Source organism: Arvicola amphibius, chromosome 9, assembly GCF_903992535.2.
Source record: "Arvicola amphibius chromosome 9, mArvAmp1.2, whole genome shotgun sequence".
Lineage (NCBI taxonomy): Eukaryota > Metazoa > Chordata > Mammalia > Rodentia > Cricetidae > Arvicola > Arvicola amphibius.
In genome coordinates, this window is record NC_052055.2 from 56,266,138 (window position 1) to 56,282,052 (window position 15,915).

Consider the following 15,915-nt stretch of genomic DNA (forward strand, 5'->3'; position numbering starts at 1 on the left):
GATGAACTTACAGAAGCACCTGCGGGCCCAGGGGACCCAGGATTGCCAGGCTCGCCACGAGGACCTTGAGCACCTTCAGGACCACGAGCACCAGTGGGGCCAGCTTCTCCCTGGGAAGAGAGTGGGAGGGTGAAGGGAGGGAGGGGCAGCAGCAGTTCAAGGCCAACTGTGTGCACCACTCTTGCACGTGCTCACACACCTGCAAGTGGGCAGGCCTGCTTGCCTGGGAGTCTGTCATTTCTGCTCCCACCCGGCCAAGCAGCATGACGAGATGACACCCCACACCTGCCTTCTCTACTCTGCCCTCCACCTCTGCCCTGTGAGCCCCATGCAACTATGCAGATGCCTAGTGGGTTCCAGCAACAGGCAGCTTGTTGGTCCTGTCAGCCTCTGTCGGGAAGCGTGGGTTAGGGGATGTTAGGGCCATGGGATGATGGACAGATGGGAAGTCCCTTCCCTGCTCCCTTTGTGTATTCTCTCTGTTGGAAGAACAGAAGCCAGAGGGCGATTCCCAGGTCTTCTGTTTCCTTCGGCATCTCAGCTCAGAAGTGGCTTCATTTCTGTCTGACCAGAGTGATCAGGGCTGCTCCAGGATTTGGCCTCGGCTTGTTTGAAGTGCCAGTAAGCCAGGGCAGAAGCAAGCTGGGGCAGGCTCCCCAGTTCTACTTTTCTCTAAGTTAACTGGCAGGCCTCTCTCATATAAAACCTCTTTTTATTTTCATTTTTTCCTAAAAGTCACAGCGTGCTACGATCTGTTCTCTGGACTGGAGTCCCTGGGGAAGGCTGCTGACCTGGAGAGAGGTCAGAAACTCCTCAGGTTTCTACACACAGCATTCTTACTCCACTTCAGTTATTATTGTTTTCTAAAGGTCAGGCCCTCTCACCTTCCGCTGTCCCTCCTCACAATGGGTCTCCTTCACCCGGCTCCCAGAGGCCTCAGACACTGTCTGGTTGCCATGGAAACCCCCAGGAGTGGAAAAGCAACCTGATGCCAGTGACACAGGGAGGCTCCTTATTTATTCCCAGGAACGTTCACACTGGAATCCCTCCTGGGCCACGGGGGCCTTCCCCTGAACTGGCTGGCCTCCCACTGGCCTCTATTAATCCTTAGAAGAGCCATATTAACAAGGGCCCAGAACCCAAGTGAAGGAGAAATAGGAAGGAGGTAGAGAGCACAGAACTGAACCATCTTCTTGCCTCTGTCCCTCCTCTCTACCCCAAGCTCCCTCTGGGTATGTCAGCTTTGGACATTTGGACACTCCAGGCTCATTTTTTTTTTCTTTCCTTTCCTCCCCAGTCTTCTCCCGAAGATCCCTAGGTTCCCCTCTTTCTCTACAAGGCAAACCTCCAGCCTCTGTTGTCAAACCTTGCTTTGAGAGAGAGAGAGAGAGAGAGAGAGAGAGAGAGAGAGAGAGAGAGAGAGATTCTGGAAATACAGAGGCTAGGAAGGAGGTGTGACAAGGGACCTTAGCAAGGGCTATGGGTGAGAAAGTGCCTTGACTCTGAGATTTTCAGTTTGACCAGCACATCACACACTCACTCAACCATGCATGCATGCGCGCACCTTGGCACCAGGAGCTCCAGGGAAGCCGGGACCACCTGCAGGACCGACAGGACCCTGGAGAGAAGAAGGTGATAAAGGGTGAACGCTGTCCACACCTCAAAGAGAGACACCGCATCTCACACTCCTTCCTCGCTTGGGATTAATTTAATTTTTGCTCTCATCCATTGTGACTAGAAGAAACTGTCCCAGCTGCTGGCCCCAGGGAACTCCAGAGAGATGCCTAGCTTTGCCTGGCAAGTTTCTCAGTCTACATATCATAAGAAGCCACAAGGCTTTAACCTCTTCACAGAAGAGACTTCTGAGGGCAGCTGGAGACGCAAGCTGCTTGTGGTCTTTCCAAAACTCTTAAGGGATGGGCCACCTCCTTCCTAACAAGTACAGATCTCAGGGCTGCTCTTTAGGCTATACAGGTACCGTCACCTGCTAAGGATGAGGGGAACTTACCGGAGGTCCAGCAGGACCTGGCTGGCCATCGTTGCCCCGAGCACCCTGTGTATGAGAAAAAAGGAGCCAATGTGAGAGGTACCCACAGATACAGCTGTGCCCACTTCCGCCCACCTTCACATAAAATGTGGGAACATGGTGTTGGGGTGCCCCGGGCTGAGCACAAGCAAAGTGTGTGTCTACGGCAGGGGGACTCCCTATGGGACAGCGGCATGACTTGGTGAACAGAGGACAATAGGGGGCTTGTTCTTGGGGGTAATGAAGCTTGGGCAACTTCCCGGTAGCCCTGTCACTTCTAAAACTTCAGCTAGGTCCCAACTTAAAACTGAGTGACCATTCAGAAAGCCATGAACTGGGCAAAAGGAAAACAGCAGAGGCAAGCAGCAACCTGCCTCTGTGCTGGTAGCCTGGGTTCGGGCTAAGGCAAACCTCCTCTCCATGAACTTCAGGGTAACCTCTGGCTCCTCCCAGACAACTGCAGTTCAGGACAGTAGCCACACCCACAGGATGCCTTCTCCTGGCCTAGGAGCCCCAGACAGGCAGGCACACCTAGCTCTTATCTCTAAGAGACTTGTCTTTGCCAAGTAATCAAAGCTGTTCCTTCTTGGCAGAACTTGGGCTTTGAGAGTTCCACTAGTTTGGGAGCCTCAAAGGTTCTCTCTCAAGTGCCTATGAAGAGTTCTACTCTAACTCCAGGAGCCATTACATTGGGTACAGCCAGGCCTAGGACCTGGCAGGGGACCCAGAAGGCTAAGGCAGTGGATCTCAACCTTCCGGATGCTGCGACTGTTCAGAACAGTTCCTCATGTTGTGCTGACCCCCAACCATAAAATTATTTTTGTTGCTACTTCCTAACTGTAATGTTGCTACTGTTATGAATCATAACAGCTTTTAGAGATAGAAATTTGTTGGGGGTCATGGCCCACAGGTTGAGAACCACTGGGCTAAGGGGGAGACTTTCTGCAAGCCTCTGTTTCTCCTCAGAAGCTTGAGGAAAGGATGCTCTGTGGGACTCAGCCTCCTTCCTGGTGTGGGCCACCTCTCCTCACAGAGCTTCCAGCCTGGCAGTCAGGGGAAGGGGGCAGGAAAGCAAGACTCGGTGGACAAAATGGCAGAGGGACGGCAGAGCCTACTCTCCGGCAGCGCTTTCTGGCTGAGCCAACTGCTCTGGCAACCTTAGAGTACCTTCCCTCAGGAGTCAGGCAGCAAGGCCTGCAGGAACACCTAGGCTCACAAGGCCCCTGGAGAGACCAAGGCAGAGTGAGGAGGGCCAGAGAAAGCATCAGCACAATGCAGAGAATGTTCTAAACTGAATCTCATAATCATGCTGCCAGCATGACCACTATGTGGACAAGAACCACCAAAGAGAACCAAGACCCGGACCTGCTGCGTCAGGTAAGAAGGAAGGATACCGCGAGAGGGGGCAGGCTCTCTTGACCCCTTCACAAGGGACCCCCTGTAGTTCTGAGTCTCATTAGAAGCCCCAGGCTAGGGTTCCCTGACTCTCCTTCTCCTCATAAAAAATGACTCTGGGGTGAGGGCCTTGGGCAGCTCTTGTTGATAGTAAAGGTCATGGCTGCTCAGTTCACAGACCTAATACTGAGAGACGCCCCTCTGGAAAGCAGCAGCATGCAATGAAGCTGATTTATTTCAGCTGCCCTGCAAGGACCTAGGAGGAGGGGCCTCTGAGCTTGGTTGACTGGGGCACAGACCAACAGAAAACCGAAATCTTTCTTCAACACCCTTTTCATCACATCACTCGCCTGACCAAGCACCCACAAGGCCTCTCTATTGCCTGGAGATCCAAGCTGACTGCTTCATCTGGCAGCTATCCCCGCCATTGCCTGCCAGTCCCCCAGCCCGTGGTTTCCCACATTAACTAGAGGTAGCAGAGACTGGGCCCTCAGTGTGATCTGCTTATTCTTTCTGGGCCTCGATTCCCTCTTCTCTAAAATGAAAATATCAGATCCTACCTCACAGGAAGAGGGGAAGATTAGATTAAAAAAAAAAAAAAAAAGCATGCCAGGTCCTCAACCAAGGAAGGGCCACGAGGTGGAGGCCACTGGTGTTGTATCACGACACAACTCAGGGAGATATCAAGCATGGTGAGCCAAGGCTAGCCTCTTTTTCTCTTTTTCTAGGGTACTGTCATGCAAATCAAGAGAAAGGGCAGAATCGATAGCTTAGACAGCTACCATGAGCTAAGCCTGTTCCTGAACTCTAGCTGCATGGATTGGGAAGAGGTAAAGGCTACTAAAGGGGATGAGCTGAAGAATCCAGACTGCTGAAGAGAACCTTACTCTTACACCCCACTCTCCTGTAGCAACCCCTCCTTCTGCTCTGCAGGCCCCACCCCACCTGAAGCTCGAGAGTGGGAAGACTTGGGATGGAAACTCCTGGTATAACAATGCTCACTATATCACACCAAGCTGGATTTTCTTTGTTAGGAGTTGGGGAAGGCTGAGAAAAGTCTCACTGAGTGGCCCAAGCTGGCCTCCAACTTGCGATTCTCCTGCCTCGGTTTCTCAGGTACTAGGATCATAGAGCTGTACCTTCTAGCCCAGCTTATCAGAGAGTTGTTTGAGAGTCAAGAGAAATCTACTGGTCAACTGTCAAGTGTTCAAGTGTTTAACGTATGGTGGCAGCTGACTTTGAAGGTTACTCACGGCAGCACCAGCAGGACCAGTCCGTCCTCTCTCACCAGGCAGGCCTCGGGGACCCTGCAACCAACATAGTTCAAGCATAAGTAGGCACAAAGTGATGACTTTGACAGGACGGCCCTTCCCACCCACGGGGGCCCTGCCTGCTGCACCAGGAAGTGAAGCTGAGCAACCTTGGTGGTACTGTCCTGCCCCTGGGTCCTGTTCCCAGGGCACAGCAAAGCACAGAGCTTCCTGCAGGCAGACCCATGTGTGTTCCTGTTGCTGCCTGGGCTCATTTCTTGAGACAGATGAGTGCCCCCAAAACACTGAAGACAAACAGATTTTTTTAAAAATTGAAATATACTTTAAGTGTGTCTAACAGCTCCTGTTTCAAGGAAGTGCAGGCAGGTGAAATTCTTAACAACCTGTCTCCTGCAAGTTGGTTTTGCTCATGATCAGATAAATCTGCAAAGGCATATATCTGCTCTGCACGAATGCGTGAAGGGATGCTGCGGTTTGCGGTGTGGCCCTCTGACAGCTGTAGGGGGTCTGAAGAGTTTGTGGTGGCTTTCCCATGGGCGACTCAGACTCACCATTGGGCCCGGAGAACCATTCTCCCCAGGAGAACCACTCTCGCCCTGGAAGGAAAAAAAAACACATAAGGTCAATGCTTGAAGTCATAGCTCCCAGAAACTTCCCAGGTAAGTCACTGAGAGATCTGTGTGATTCAGTGAGGGCTGAAACAAGCCAGTTTCAATTCTAGGGGAGTCAATTCCCTCAGGCTCCAAGGCCTGCTGTTCATCTACTAAGATGTAGACTTGGGTGTTCCCAATTATGCTCCAGCTCCCTAAGCTCTTCGGCATCTCCTCGACTGTACAGAACGTCTCCTGCCCTTCATCGCCAACCCGTGTGTCTCCTGGTTCTTTACCTTCACACCTGGAGCACCAGCTTCTCCCTTAGCACCATCGAGCCCTGGGTAACCCTGGGAAACAAGAGAAAGCTTCTGTCACACATCTGGGAACCCACAGAGAAAATAACATGCATACCCCCAACGTTTCCTCTTCAGGCAGCCCCTGCTCTCCAACACCCTTACCCCTGATACTTACTCTGTGACCTTTGACACCAGGAAGGCCTGGGGTTCCGGGGAATCCGCGAGCACCCTGCAATGCAAAGAGGAAATACTCAGGGGAAAGAAGAAACTGGGCGAAGGCTGCTGCTGGCTGCTGGAGAGCCCGCAGGTGCAGCTCCCTCCGGCCACCAGTAAGAAGCAGGCATCCAAGCATCTCCACAGCTTCCTCAGCCAAACCCAGACCATCACCCTGTGCTCACACAAACACGATCGCCAACTTGAAGGCAGGATATACGAAGGAACCATTAGTACCCAATTTCACACTGAGTTAATCAAGCTAAGTGAGCTGTATGGTCACTGTATGGGGAGAGGCTGGAAAAGCCTTGTGGGGTTAGGAAAGATGGGGCTTTACCTGAGGGCCAGGAAGGCCTCTTTCCCCAGCTTTTCCAGGTTTCCCAGCTTCACCCTGCACAGAAAGAGATGTCATTTTTCTTGGTGATCCCATGAGCATAAATGGTGTGTTCCCCGGCCGTGCGTCTGCCCACCTCCTGCAAGTGCCCCCTCCCTGGATGCCTGTCCCAGGTCACGGCTTATTCTCTGGCACATTCATAGATCCTCACTAGTCTCCAGCTTCTCCAGCAAGCTTTTGCTCTCCTGCCCAGAGCTCTGAGGGCTGTCCTGTATGTCCTGACCGCAGGAGGTTTTACTGTGTGATGCCAGTCATGAAAAGAGTTCAAGAAAGCCGGCTCCTGTCTCTGCATTTTTTCATCCTCTGTAGACATCTTGGCTCAGGCTGAGCTTTCCTACCTCATTACCAATTGAGATGATGTGCGAGTGTTTGGTGAACGATTCTTTCTTTGTTTATCTACTCTACAGCTTTGTACCTTTAAGCCTTACGTTTTCCTGTCCCTTCTCTGACTTCTCAATTTCTCTTCTTGAAGTTAATGATGTTTTAATTATTCTTCTTTTCATAAGATCTGAAACAGTCCCCAGAGACCTGGCAAGCTAAATCGCAAGCGGGTGTGTGGGTGGTAGACAGCTGAAATTTAGGACTGGCCAGCCTTACTCCTCAGGAAATCTCTCTACCCAGAAGCCTCAGCACACACCCTCCCTGAGGTATGGGGGCTTCTCAGGCCTACTCACATCGTCGCCAGGTTTTCCAGCAGGGCCTGGAGGACCACGGGGACCCATGGGACCCTGCAAACAGAATTTAAGAGATCGTTGGAAGGGAAACACAAGCAACAAAAATCAGGATGGTAGTTTTGAAAGCTAGTTATCCTATGGGGAAGAAAGACAAAAAGGTCAGGACAAAATGGTAAAGGAGATTATGGTGGGGGGGAGGGGACAGCACAGGCTGGTGGTCCCCAGAAGGGGAAGTGTCATGATGGAGTTCCTGCCATACTGGTTCTCTAGAAGAATGCTCCGTAGGTGGGGAGTAACCTCTACATCTGGATTTTCTATGACCTTCCAATCGTGGGGAAGAGCTGGCAGAGCATGGAAGTGGGTTGGTAGACCATTCCCAGAAACCCCTGAGAGAGGGCAGCCTATGGTACTCACAGAGACACCAGGCTCGCCAGGTTCACCAGGATTGCCTTGAAATCCTTGAGGGCCCTAGAAGGGAAAGTAACGACACCGTGTTGATGCCCCAAACTGTGCCGTCGAAGCTTGATGGGCATCTGTAATGATGCCAAGAGGAAAAGAATGAACACTTACAGGGGCACCGGCAGGGCCTGGGGGTCCTCGAGGTCCCATGGGGCCCTGCATTGGAACAGAAAAAGGGGAGAGTTACTGAGTCTGCGGTATCATCAGCTTCAGGATTGCATCTTCTCCCACCCAGCAGCCAGACAAAGGACAAGAAGATGCTGTAGGGGCAGGGGCCAAAGGCCTCCATGGCTGCTCGCTCTTCTTTCCCACCCCCACTCAAACGTCTATTTTTTATTTATAGGCACCGTTTGAACTGAGAAGCTGGCCTTGCTTTCTCCTGGATGGCAGCCATGTTTACTAAAGTCTGAAGTTCATTTAGCATGTGCCAAGCCAGCACTGCAGGGTGAGAGTTCCTGCTGGAAGCCTTGTGGATGCTGGAGAACAGTAGCTGCTGTCTACATTCTTCAGTTCTCATTCCAAAAGCAATAGCAACTGGCCTTCTATGCATCTCTCCATCCTCATCCTTCCTACTCACTCCAGAGCGTCATTCAAACCGGCATCCATCACCGTTAAAAAACCACCGAACTCCTCAGCTAACTAGATGAGAGGTTTTACAGAACCGATGGAGATGCTCTGGACAGTTATCCACCAGGCAGAGGACCAAGGATGACCTCCTCCCGTCTGGGCAGCTAAGAACGGCTGTCTTACCATTGGACCTTGCATCACCCCCATCTGGGCACCTCCAGCCTTCTCATCAAAGCCTCCAGCCATCTGGGCGGCGAAGTTCTGCAAACCAACACAACAGTGTTAGGAGGCTGCGGGGCCCCGGGTCAGTCTTGCTTGCCAGGGAACTTTATGTGGAGAGAAAGAATCCAACATTGTCTCTAGTTATCAGAGACCTGCTGTGTATTGATCATAATTACGGAAGAGACACTGATGAAATTTCAGGACCGTGTTCTCGCCGCAGTGGCGGAATCACTTCCCTGGAGAATCAAGTGTTATTTGTAGTAGTCCCAGACCATCACACTCTGTAAACTTTTATATTTTAAAATGCTACATAAATAAAACATCAATTTTTAAAAGGCATTCTTTGTTCTCCAAAACGCTGATGTCTGGCAAGGGCCTGAAATCTGGTCTTGAAATATTTCAGGAGGGGCTGTCGTAGGCGTCTGTGAGCCCACTTAGATTGAAGAATTTAAAACTTAGCAAACTTCCAAATGGCACACCTACAAAAGCTGGGCAGTCATATAATTTTGTTGATTGGTGTGATTCCAAACACGACAGTAGCCACACACCTTCACTCAGTGGGGCTCTTTCATGAGAATGAATAGTTGCTTGGAATGTACTTGGCAAGGACCACGGACAAATGTCTTCCAAGGACAGTGGTCAGTGCTCTCCCAGAGAAATACAAGTGCCCAGTCATCCTTTTCCCGCACCCCTACACCCACTCCCAAGACTCAACCGCATGATGGATGCCAGGAAGCCAGGTAGCTGAAGGCCTTCTTTACAGAAACCCAATGAGAAGAAAAGCTAGCCTTTAGCGCCACAGCCTCAAGCCTCATATGTGATCCCACTCAATTATAGGCCTGAGGCAAAGCCTATGAACAGACGATGGACATACTGCTGGCAGTCCTGGGGCCAGTCAGGTAAGCGAAAGTGGCAATTTAGAAGCCACAGTTCTGCAGGGACTGCCAGGAGAAAGGAGAAATAAGGACACTTACTCCAGTGAGCCCAGGGGGACCAGGGGGCCCTGGAGGGCCAGGAGGACCGGGATTTCCAGGGGTACCAGGCTCTCCATCTCGGCCACGAGGTCCAGGTGCACCCTTGCCAGGAAGAGAAAAAGGCATCAGTGGAAGGGATGTTTTTAGACCCATGCTCCCCAGGCACCTCCCACGAGGTGATCAGGGGATACAGAAGGTACATTTCATCGTGGTCACTACTCACCTTTTCTCCCTTGTCACCACGATCACCTCTGGGTCCTTGTTCACCAGCAGGTCCCTGGAGGTGAGGAGGAGCACGATGTGATGCCATGAGGCCAGAGACCACGATGGCTCAGTTGCAGTAAGGGAAGAATGGAGCAAGGGATCTTTTCCTTTCTTACCTGAGGGCCAGGAGGTCCTTTGGGTCCTATGATCTGTGTGAGGGAGAGCCACAGACTGTTGGTTAGAGGGGTACATTTCAGACAGCAGATGCATGGGTTGTGGTGGGGATAACGTATACTTACATCCTTGATGTCTCCAGGCTCTCCTTTCTGGCCCTGCAACAGGAAACGTTGACAGGAGTAAGCTGAGTGGAACCGATTTGCCCCAACAAAAACCCCACCCTGCCACCCGAGCCTGCTCTTGTCCTCTAGACTGACATCTTCTGAGGTCTAAAGAGCCACAAACCAGATTAGCATCTCTGCTTCTGAAGAACATGGGAAAGCAAAACACAGAGCCAGTGAAATGGCCCAGTGACTAGAAGCTCTTGCAGCTCCAGCCTGATGACCGGCAGTGGAAGGAGAGAACCAGCTCCTCAGGGTTATCCTCCTGCCACGCATGCACCATAGCACAACTGTGGTCACACTCACATACATCACATGGGGGAGGGGGACGTAATTAATCTGAATTAAAAACAGTGTGCCTTACCTTTGGCCCTAGTTGTCCTGCAAGGGAAAACAGAAGAGGAGGTGAGACAGGAACCATTTCTATCATTCAAACTCTCTTTGGAGGATCAAACAAAGGAAAGGACCACAACCAAGGAAGGGAGCAGATTCCTCTGCCACTCCCCCAATCCCTCTGTGGGGGGCTTAGGGTCCCAAAGCCCTTTTGTTGCTGAGGACTCACAAGGAATGGAGGTGTCTCTAACTTTATTAGTCAAAAAGCATGCATAGTGTCGAGGAATGGTTGAGGGCAAGAAAGAGGCCACGGGAGCAAAGCAGAGGAGACCCAGAAGTCAGGCCCTTTCCCAACCCACACCCTCCCAAAGAAGAGTTACAGCTGAGGAAGCCTTACATTAGCATGGAGTCTCCTGAAGCAAGCACAAAAAAGAGCAGGACACAGAAGTTACAAAGAGCACTGCAGCCAGGGCCATCCCAAACTAACAAGTCCCTACCCCACCATAGCAGCAAAGGCCTATGGGCCATCAACACTGCACTGGCATGGGCCCCTCAGACACTTGAGGATGTCTGAGAGTCTGCAGCCATACAAGACATCAGTGTTGGGGAAGCATTCAGGAAAGGCAACTTCTCGACTCTCTGATCCTCTGCCCAACTCTCCTCTACTTGAGTAGGAAGGGAACAATGAGCCATCCAAAAGGCTGTGCTGGTGTTCCCACCATCCCTGTAGGGGGCTGGGGCACTGTGTGAGTGCTGGGAAGCAGTCACCTGTACTCCTGGTCAGCACTGGTTCTAGCTGGGAGTTAATAACAGTCACTAGCTTAAGAATCAACTCCCAGAGCCCAGGGGGCTCCTTCGGTTTTTCTGCTTCTTAAATGGTGGTCAACACCAAGCAGAGGTCAGTGCATAGAGGGAATACCACCATTTTACTCTTCTGCAAAGTAGGAGCCCACTCTGTGCGCCTGCTTCCTGACAGAGGTTTCTCCACATTGACAACCATGCCCTTGAAGGTTTTCTATAGAGAAGACAAGATGTGGGTGACACTGGATGAATTAACTCGTACTGTAGCTAGACAGAGCCCGATTTCTGCCGTGTGGGTCTGGTGATTAGCAGGTTTGACTCATGAGGGGAAACTTTTGTGGAACCATATCTGTAATTCCATAAAGTGTCAGAGACATACTCCTAAGGTGTTAGGTGCGGGGAGGATCTCTCTCTCCCTCTCTCTCTGGTGACTCAGTCTCACCAGGTTTCAGCCTGCAATCGAGAAGAGAAGCAGAAGCGGCCTTGCCTTCCTGCCCCCTGCTGATGGGATCAGATGGATGAGCAGCTCCTCAAGAGAAGAACACCATCCATGGAAAGCTAGCTGCTGCGAGTAATTTATTTATGTTGAGTAATAAATAAATAAATTACGACCACTGGCAGGGGTGAGGTCAGCTGGGCAGATGGGACAGCACTCTCCGAAGGGGACCTCGGCGTTGAGGCAATCCTTTTCTTCGCAGTGAATGTCGTCGCAGAGGATCGTCCCAGTGTCGCACACACAGATGCGGCAGGGCGTGGGCTTCCATACATCCTTATCTTTATACATTTGCCCATTCTGAAAGCAGCTGCCAGCATCCTCTGCACCGAGTGGGGTGGGAGTGGCGAGTGCCAGAGCAGGGAGGGAGTGGAGCCAGGGAGAAAGAGAGAAAGGTTGCCATCAACTTGACATGATTCAGCTGCTAAGGGATGGTGGCAGTCAGACCACACCAGACAGGCTAAACTGACACATTGGTTTTGGAAAACGTAATTCGCCTTTCTGCGTGTTCCAGGGTATCTCTTTATGTGTCTTGTACTGTGCAAGATGGGTATGTTGGGGGCGGGGTGGGAATCACGACCCACCAATACAGGAGGGCTGTTACCCTACTACACTCTTTTCATCTGGCCAGCATGGGAGGAGGGGGGCTGGAGATAGAGAGGGTGAGTTGGGAGGTGAAAGTGGGTGGTAGGAGAAGGTGACATTCTGAGCAGGAACTTAGGGGCAGTAAAGATGGAGAGAAAAATGGGGAAACACTCTGGCTGAAGAAGAAAAAGTATCGTTTTTTTTTTTTTTGTCGTCCTCTAGTAATAATTAGATTTCCTAAATACGGTTGGCAGCTAAAACGCAAAGGAAGTGCATGAAAATTCTACCCACAAACTTTGGAGACATGAACAGTATATAAACAATAACATAAAAGGCAAGCTGGGCCCTCCTGCACTGACACTCCTGCCAGAAGTCTTGCCTTAGTCTGAAGATGGCAACTCAAATACGAGGGGCAGGAGGCTCTAAATGCCTGGCCTTGGCTAAGAGCGACCAGTCTAGACCTGCATCCTTCAAGAATGCAAAGGAACAGCTCGAGCTGGACCCTCTCCACCAGTGCCCTGCCGTCTGGAATTCGCCCTTCACTTGTAAACTCTGCTGACAAGAGAGCTTCTCAGAGAGCCAGAGCCTGAAGAGCCCGCACCACGTGCTAGGCAGCGCCCGGCGCTGTTTTTCTCATTAAAATCTCAAAAGCAATGGCAAAAGCTGAGGATGAATAATAGCGAAGAGCCACAAACCCAAGGGGCGTGGATAGAAACGGGCCTGCCTTCTGCTCTTCAGGAGAGCGACAATCCAAAGATCAAAGTCTCCCTTTTCTTTTCCACTGGAAGAAACCCTTCGAACCTTTAGGCAAGACTATCAAGGGGAAGGTGAGGGGATCCCAGGGGAAAAAAATGTCGAAGCTGCAAGATTACTCCACCCCCTCCCCAGCAGGCACTAAAATAGCTGGAGGTGACGAGTGCGTAGAATCGGCTAATGATGTCCAGTCCTGACTAAGAAAAAACACTCTATCGCCCAAGACTGCCTAGAGGAGCCTGAGGAAGGCCGGGGGAGGGTGCGTAGTGAAAGCTGATCGGGTTCCCCAGGAAGGGCACCCCGGCGGCGAGGACCAGGGGAGGGGCGGGCCGCGCTGGGTGTGAGAGCCGCTGGCTGACTCTTTGTGGCTGGGGTTCGGGACACTGCCCTTCGGCAGACAGACACCCGGAGAGTAAAAAGTGGAATTAAATGACAGACCCCAGAAAGGAGCCAACAGCGTAACTAGATCCTTTAGGTGCGGTTGGAGGAAGCCAGCACCACCCTAATTGTGGCACGAAAGGGACTTCAGATAGCATCCTGGCCGCCCGATCGGGTTCCCCTAGTTACCGCCGCGCGGCATAAGTGATTCTTTGTGGCTGGCCAATTAAAAAGCTACCTCTTTCGGGGAACTGTTTTGCTTCGTCGCCGCTGCGCGCGCGGGGCCGGAGCCCAGGAGGTGGCGGCAGGCGGGCACAGGGGGGCATTGTGGGAGAGGGGGTCGGGGAGTGCGGGGGGGGGGGGAGACACCGGGCCTCGCCTCTCATGAATGGGGCTTTTCTCGAGCGCATACAGAGCCCGATTCACGGGTCTCCGCGAGGAACCAGTTTAAATAAATACGGGCAGGGTTTCAGCCCATCTGGAAGCCATCGCTGCCAATCCCCCAACGCAAACACGCTTCACAAAGGAGGACTGAGGTCTCCTTCCCCCCCCACCCCAGCTAGGAGCACTTTTGGAAGCTAGGGCTGAGAAATGCAGATGTAGGTCAAAATCTCCGCGGCCAAAAAGTTTCCCAAACTCGTGGAAAGATGGAGAGGAGGAGCGTGGTGGACTCTAGGTTTCTGACATTGCTGACGTCCATGCAGGCTACTGCCTTTCCCCACATCAGGTCCTGTGAAACCATGGAGTGTGGGGGTGTTTGCATAGATGGGACAACCTGGGGTGCAAAATCAACCGGTCAGATGCAGAATCTATTTCTCCTAGAAGGAGGAGACTAGAAGTTTTAGATTCCCTCCAAAGCTGCAGAATTCACTCTGCCAAGAAGGATGCGCCAGAGAGAGCTCTTCGCCACTAAAGCGAGAACCTTTACTATCCGCTGGAGAATTAGGGGAGTAGTTTAGACAGCTCACTCCATTGCTCGCTATAGAGAACACCAGACAATACCACAACTTTTTGGATGTGTGCTTTTACATTTAGGACAAAAATATAGTCAGGCAGAATGAACGAACATTCGACATTCCCCTAGAGCTCCAGCGCACGACCCCGGCTTCGCTCGCCACTCTGAGCAGCGGCGGGGCCGGAAAGTGCTATCCTAGGGCTCCACATTGCTGCGCTCTCGGATCCAGCCCTGTCCCCGCTGCGCCCGCCGGGCTAAGGAGAAGAAAGTCTGCCAGGGCCGGCCGCCTTCCAAAGCATCCCTCGAGACAGCCTAGTGGCAGGGAAAGCGCACAGTCTCAGAGGCAAAAGGTCTTTGATACCCACCCACTACCCAGTTTCACCTGCAATTGATTTACAGTCTGTAACATAAAAAGACAAGGCTGGAATCCTAGCCGGCGGAAACGTGCCCAAACACGTGGAAGAAAATTCTCTCTAACTAATACACTTTCCAGGCTTCGTTTGTCCTGAATATAATCCCAGACAGTGGATCTTACCCAGGGAGGAGGTGGAAAGGTGCGGGGAACCGCCCTTGGACCAGGGCTGTAAGGCTGCAGCTATAGCCATATGCAGCTCTTTGACCTCACCACCCTCCATCCGCTGGTACACACACAGTAAAGTAACTCATTGTAGAATCCTCAGGAGGTACGGGTTAGACAGTGGAGGGGGTGCTCTTGGGGGACCATTTGGAAAGCAGGTCTGGTTGGAGTGTCAACGTTTTTCGGAGTCTCAACGTTTTTCAGACGTCAAGTTCCAGCAGCCCAAGGGAAGCGAGAGGAGAGCGTAGTTTTAGAGAAAGGCCGGCTGGCGGCACTTTACCCTGGGCCAGCCTGGAGGGGGAGGGAACTGAGAGCGGCGCTGAGGTCGCCGATAACCTCTTTTCCTTTGTGGCCTCAGATTTCAACCCATCAGTGTCAGAGTTAGTCCTTTGTCTAGGGCCTCTTAGAGCCCCGCAGCCTCTAACCCCTAGACTAGGCTGAGAAGTCAACCCGTAGGCGTCTCGCGATCTCTCTCCTCCTGTTAAGTATGGGGCTTCTTGTGCCTCCTGATCAAAGCTGGTGGAAGGGGTCGCGTTTACATCTGTGTTTAAACCTGTCGCAAGCAACACTTTGCAAGTTCATATCCTTCCTTAACGCAGGGACCTGCAAATGTCTCCACTCACAACTCTCACGGAGGATGCTGCGACAGAGTTTCTCACTCGCAGAATTCGGCTCAGTGGACTCCTGTGTACTGCGCGCCTGGGTCTCGGCGCCCTAACCCGGACCGGCGCTGGGAAAGAGGAGGAGAAGGGACACACGTCAGGGAAACAGGTAGGGGACGTGGGCGACTTACCGGCGTCCTGGCCTTGACACCGAAGGACAGCGGCGATGAGCAGCGTCAGCAGTACCAGCGACTGGGAAGCCCCGAGGCGGATCATGGCTCACCGCGGGGCCTGGCAGAGCCTGGCCCGGGCGAAGCGCAACGAGGCGGCAGAGAACGGAGCGGGTCCGGGTCTCTACCGTGCCCTCATGCAGGAGGCCCTAGGTTCAGGAGGAAGAGGCAGGAGACCCGGCAGCCCAGCAGCTCTCTGCGTCTTCTCCCTGCAGAGGCTCCGGTTATATGCGCCCGGTTGCTCCTAAGGCTGGCAAACTGGCCCAAACCGCGGGCCGCCCCCAGCCCCCCGCGGGGCTGTAACCTGAGTCCCCGCCCCCGGAGCCCGCCCAGGCGGGACCAGAGCCCACACCTGCCAAGACCAGACTCCCCTCTCGTGAGCCCAGCTTCCCGCCCCCCATGTGCCCAGTGGCCTGATCGGGCGGGGCACCGAGACCGTACGGTCGCCCCCACTGGGACTGCTGGACAGCCCCCTCCAACCACAGGCGGGAAGGGGGGGGCCTCCTGCCCCTCCCCTCGAAGTTCTGCTGGGGTTACAGGGGAGGGGGTTGTTTGTAGAGGCCAGAGCTCTAGACCTGGGTC

At 52.7% G+C, this 15,915-nt stretch overlaps 1 protein-coding gene across 1 annotated transcript in view; it reads right to left on the reverse strand.

Moving 5' to 3' along the window:
* The window catches only part of Col2a1 (collagen type II alpha 1 chain), a 28,628-nt gene extending 13,249 nt beyond the window's left edge, over nucleotides 1-15,379 (reverse strand). Inside the window, 19 exon segments of the mRNA XM_038342172.1 lie at nucleotides 12-110; nucleotides 1,565-1,618; nucleotides 2,009-2,053; nucleotides 4,675-4,728; nucleotides 5,244-5,288; nucleotides 5,579-5,632; nucleotides 5,757-5,810; nucleotides 6,132-6,185; nucleotides 6,863-6,916; nucleotides 7,277-7,330; nucleotides 7,433-7,477; nucleotides 8,072-8,149; nucleotides 9,085-9,186; nucleotides 9,308-9,361; nucleotides 9,465-9,497; nucleotides 9,588-9,620; nucleotides 9,991-10,007; nucleotides 11,373-11,576; nucleotides 15,295-15,379. Coding sequence (XP_038198100.1) covers nucleotides 12-110; nucleotides 1,565-1,618; nucleotides 2,009-2,053; nucleotides 4,675-4,728; nucleotides 5,244-5,288; nucleotides 5,579-5,632; nucleotides 5,757-5,810; nucleotides 6,132-6,185; nucleotides 6,863-6,916; nucleotides 7,277-7,330; nucleotides 7,433-7,477; nucleotides 8,072-8,149; nucleotides 9,085-9,186; nucleotides 9,308-9,361; nucleotides 9,465-9,497; nucleotides 9,588-9,620; nucleotides 9,991-10,007; nucleotides 11,373-11,576; nucleotides 15,295-15,379 — 1,218 coding nt within the window.
* Between the last annotated feature and the right edge of the window lie 536 nt (nucleotides 15,380-15,915).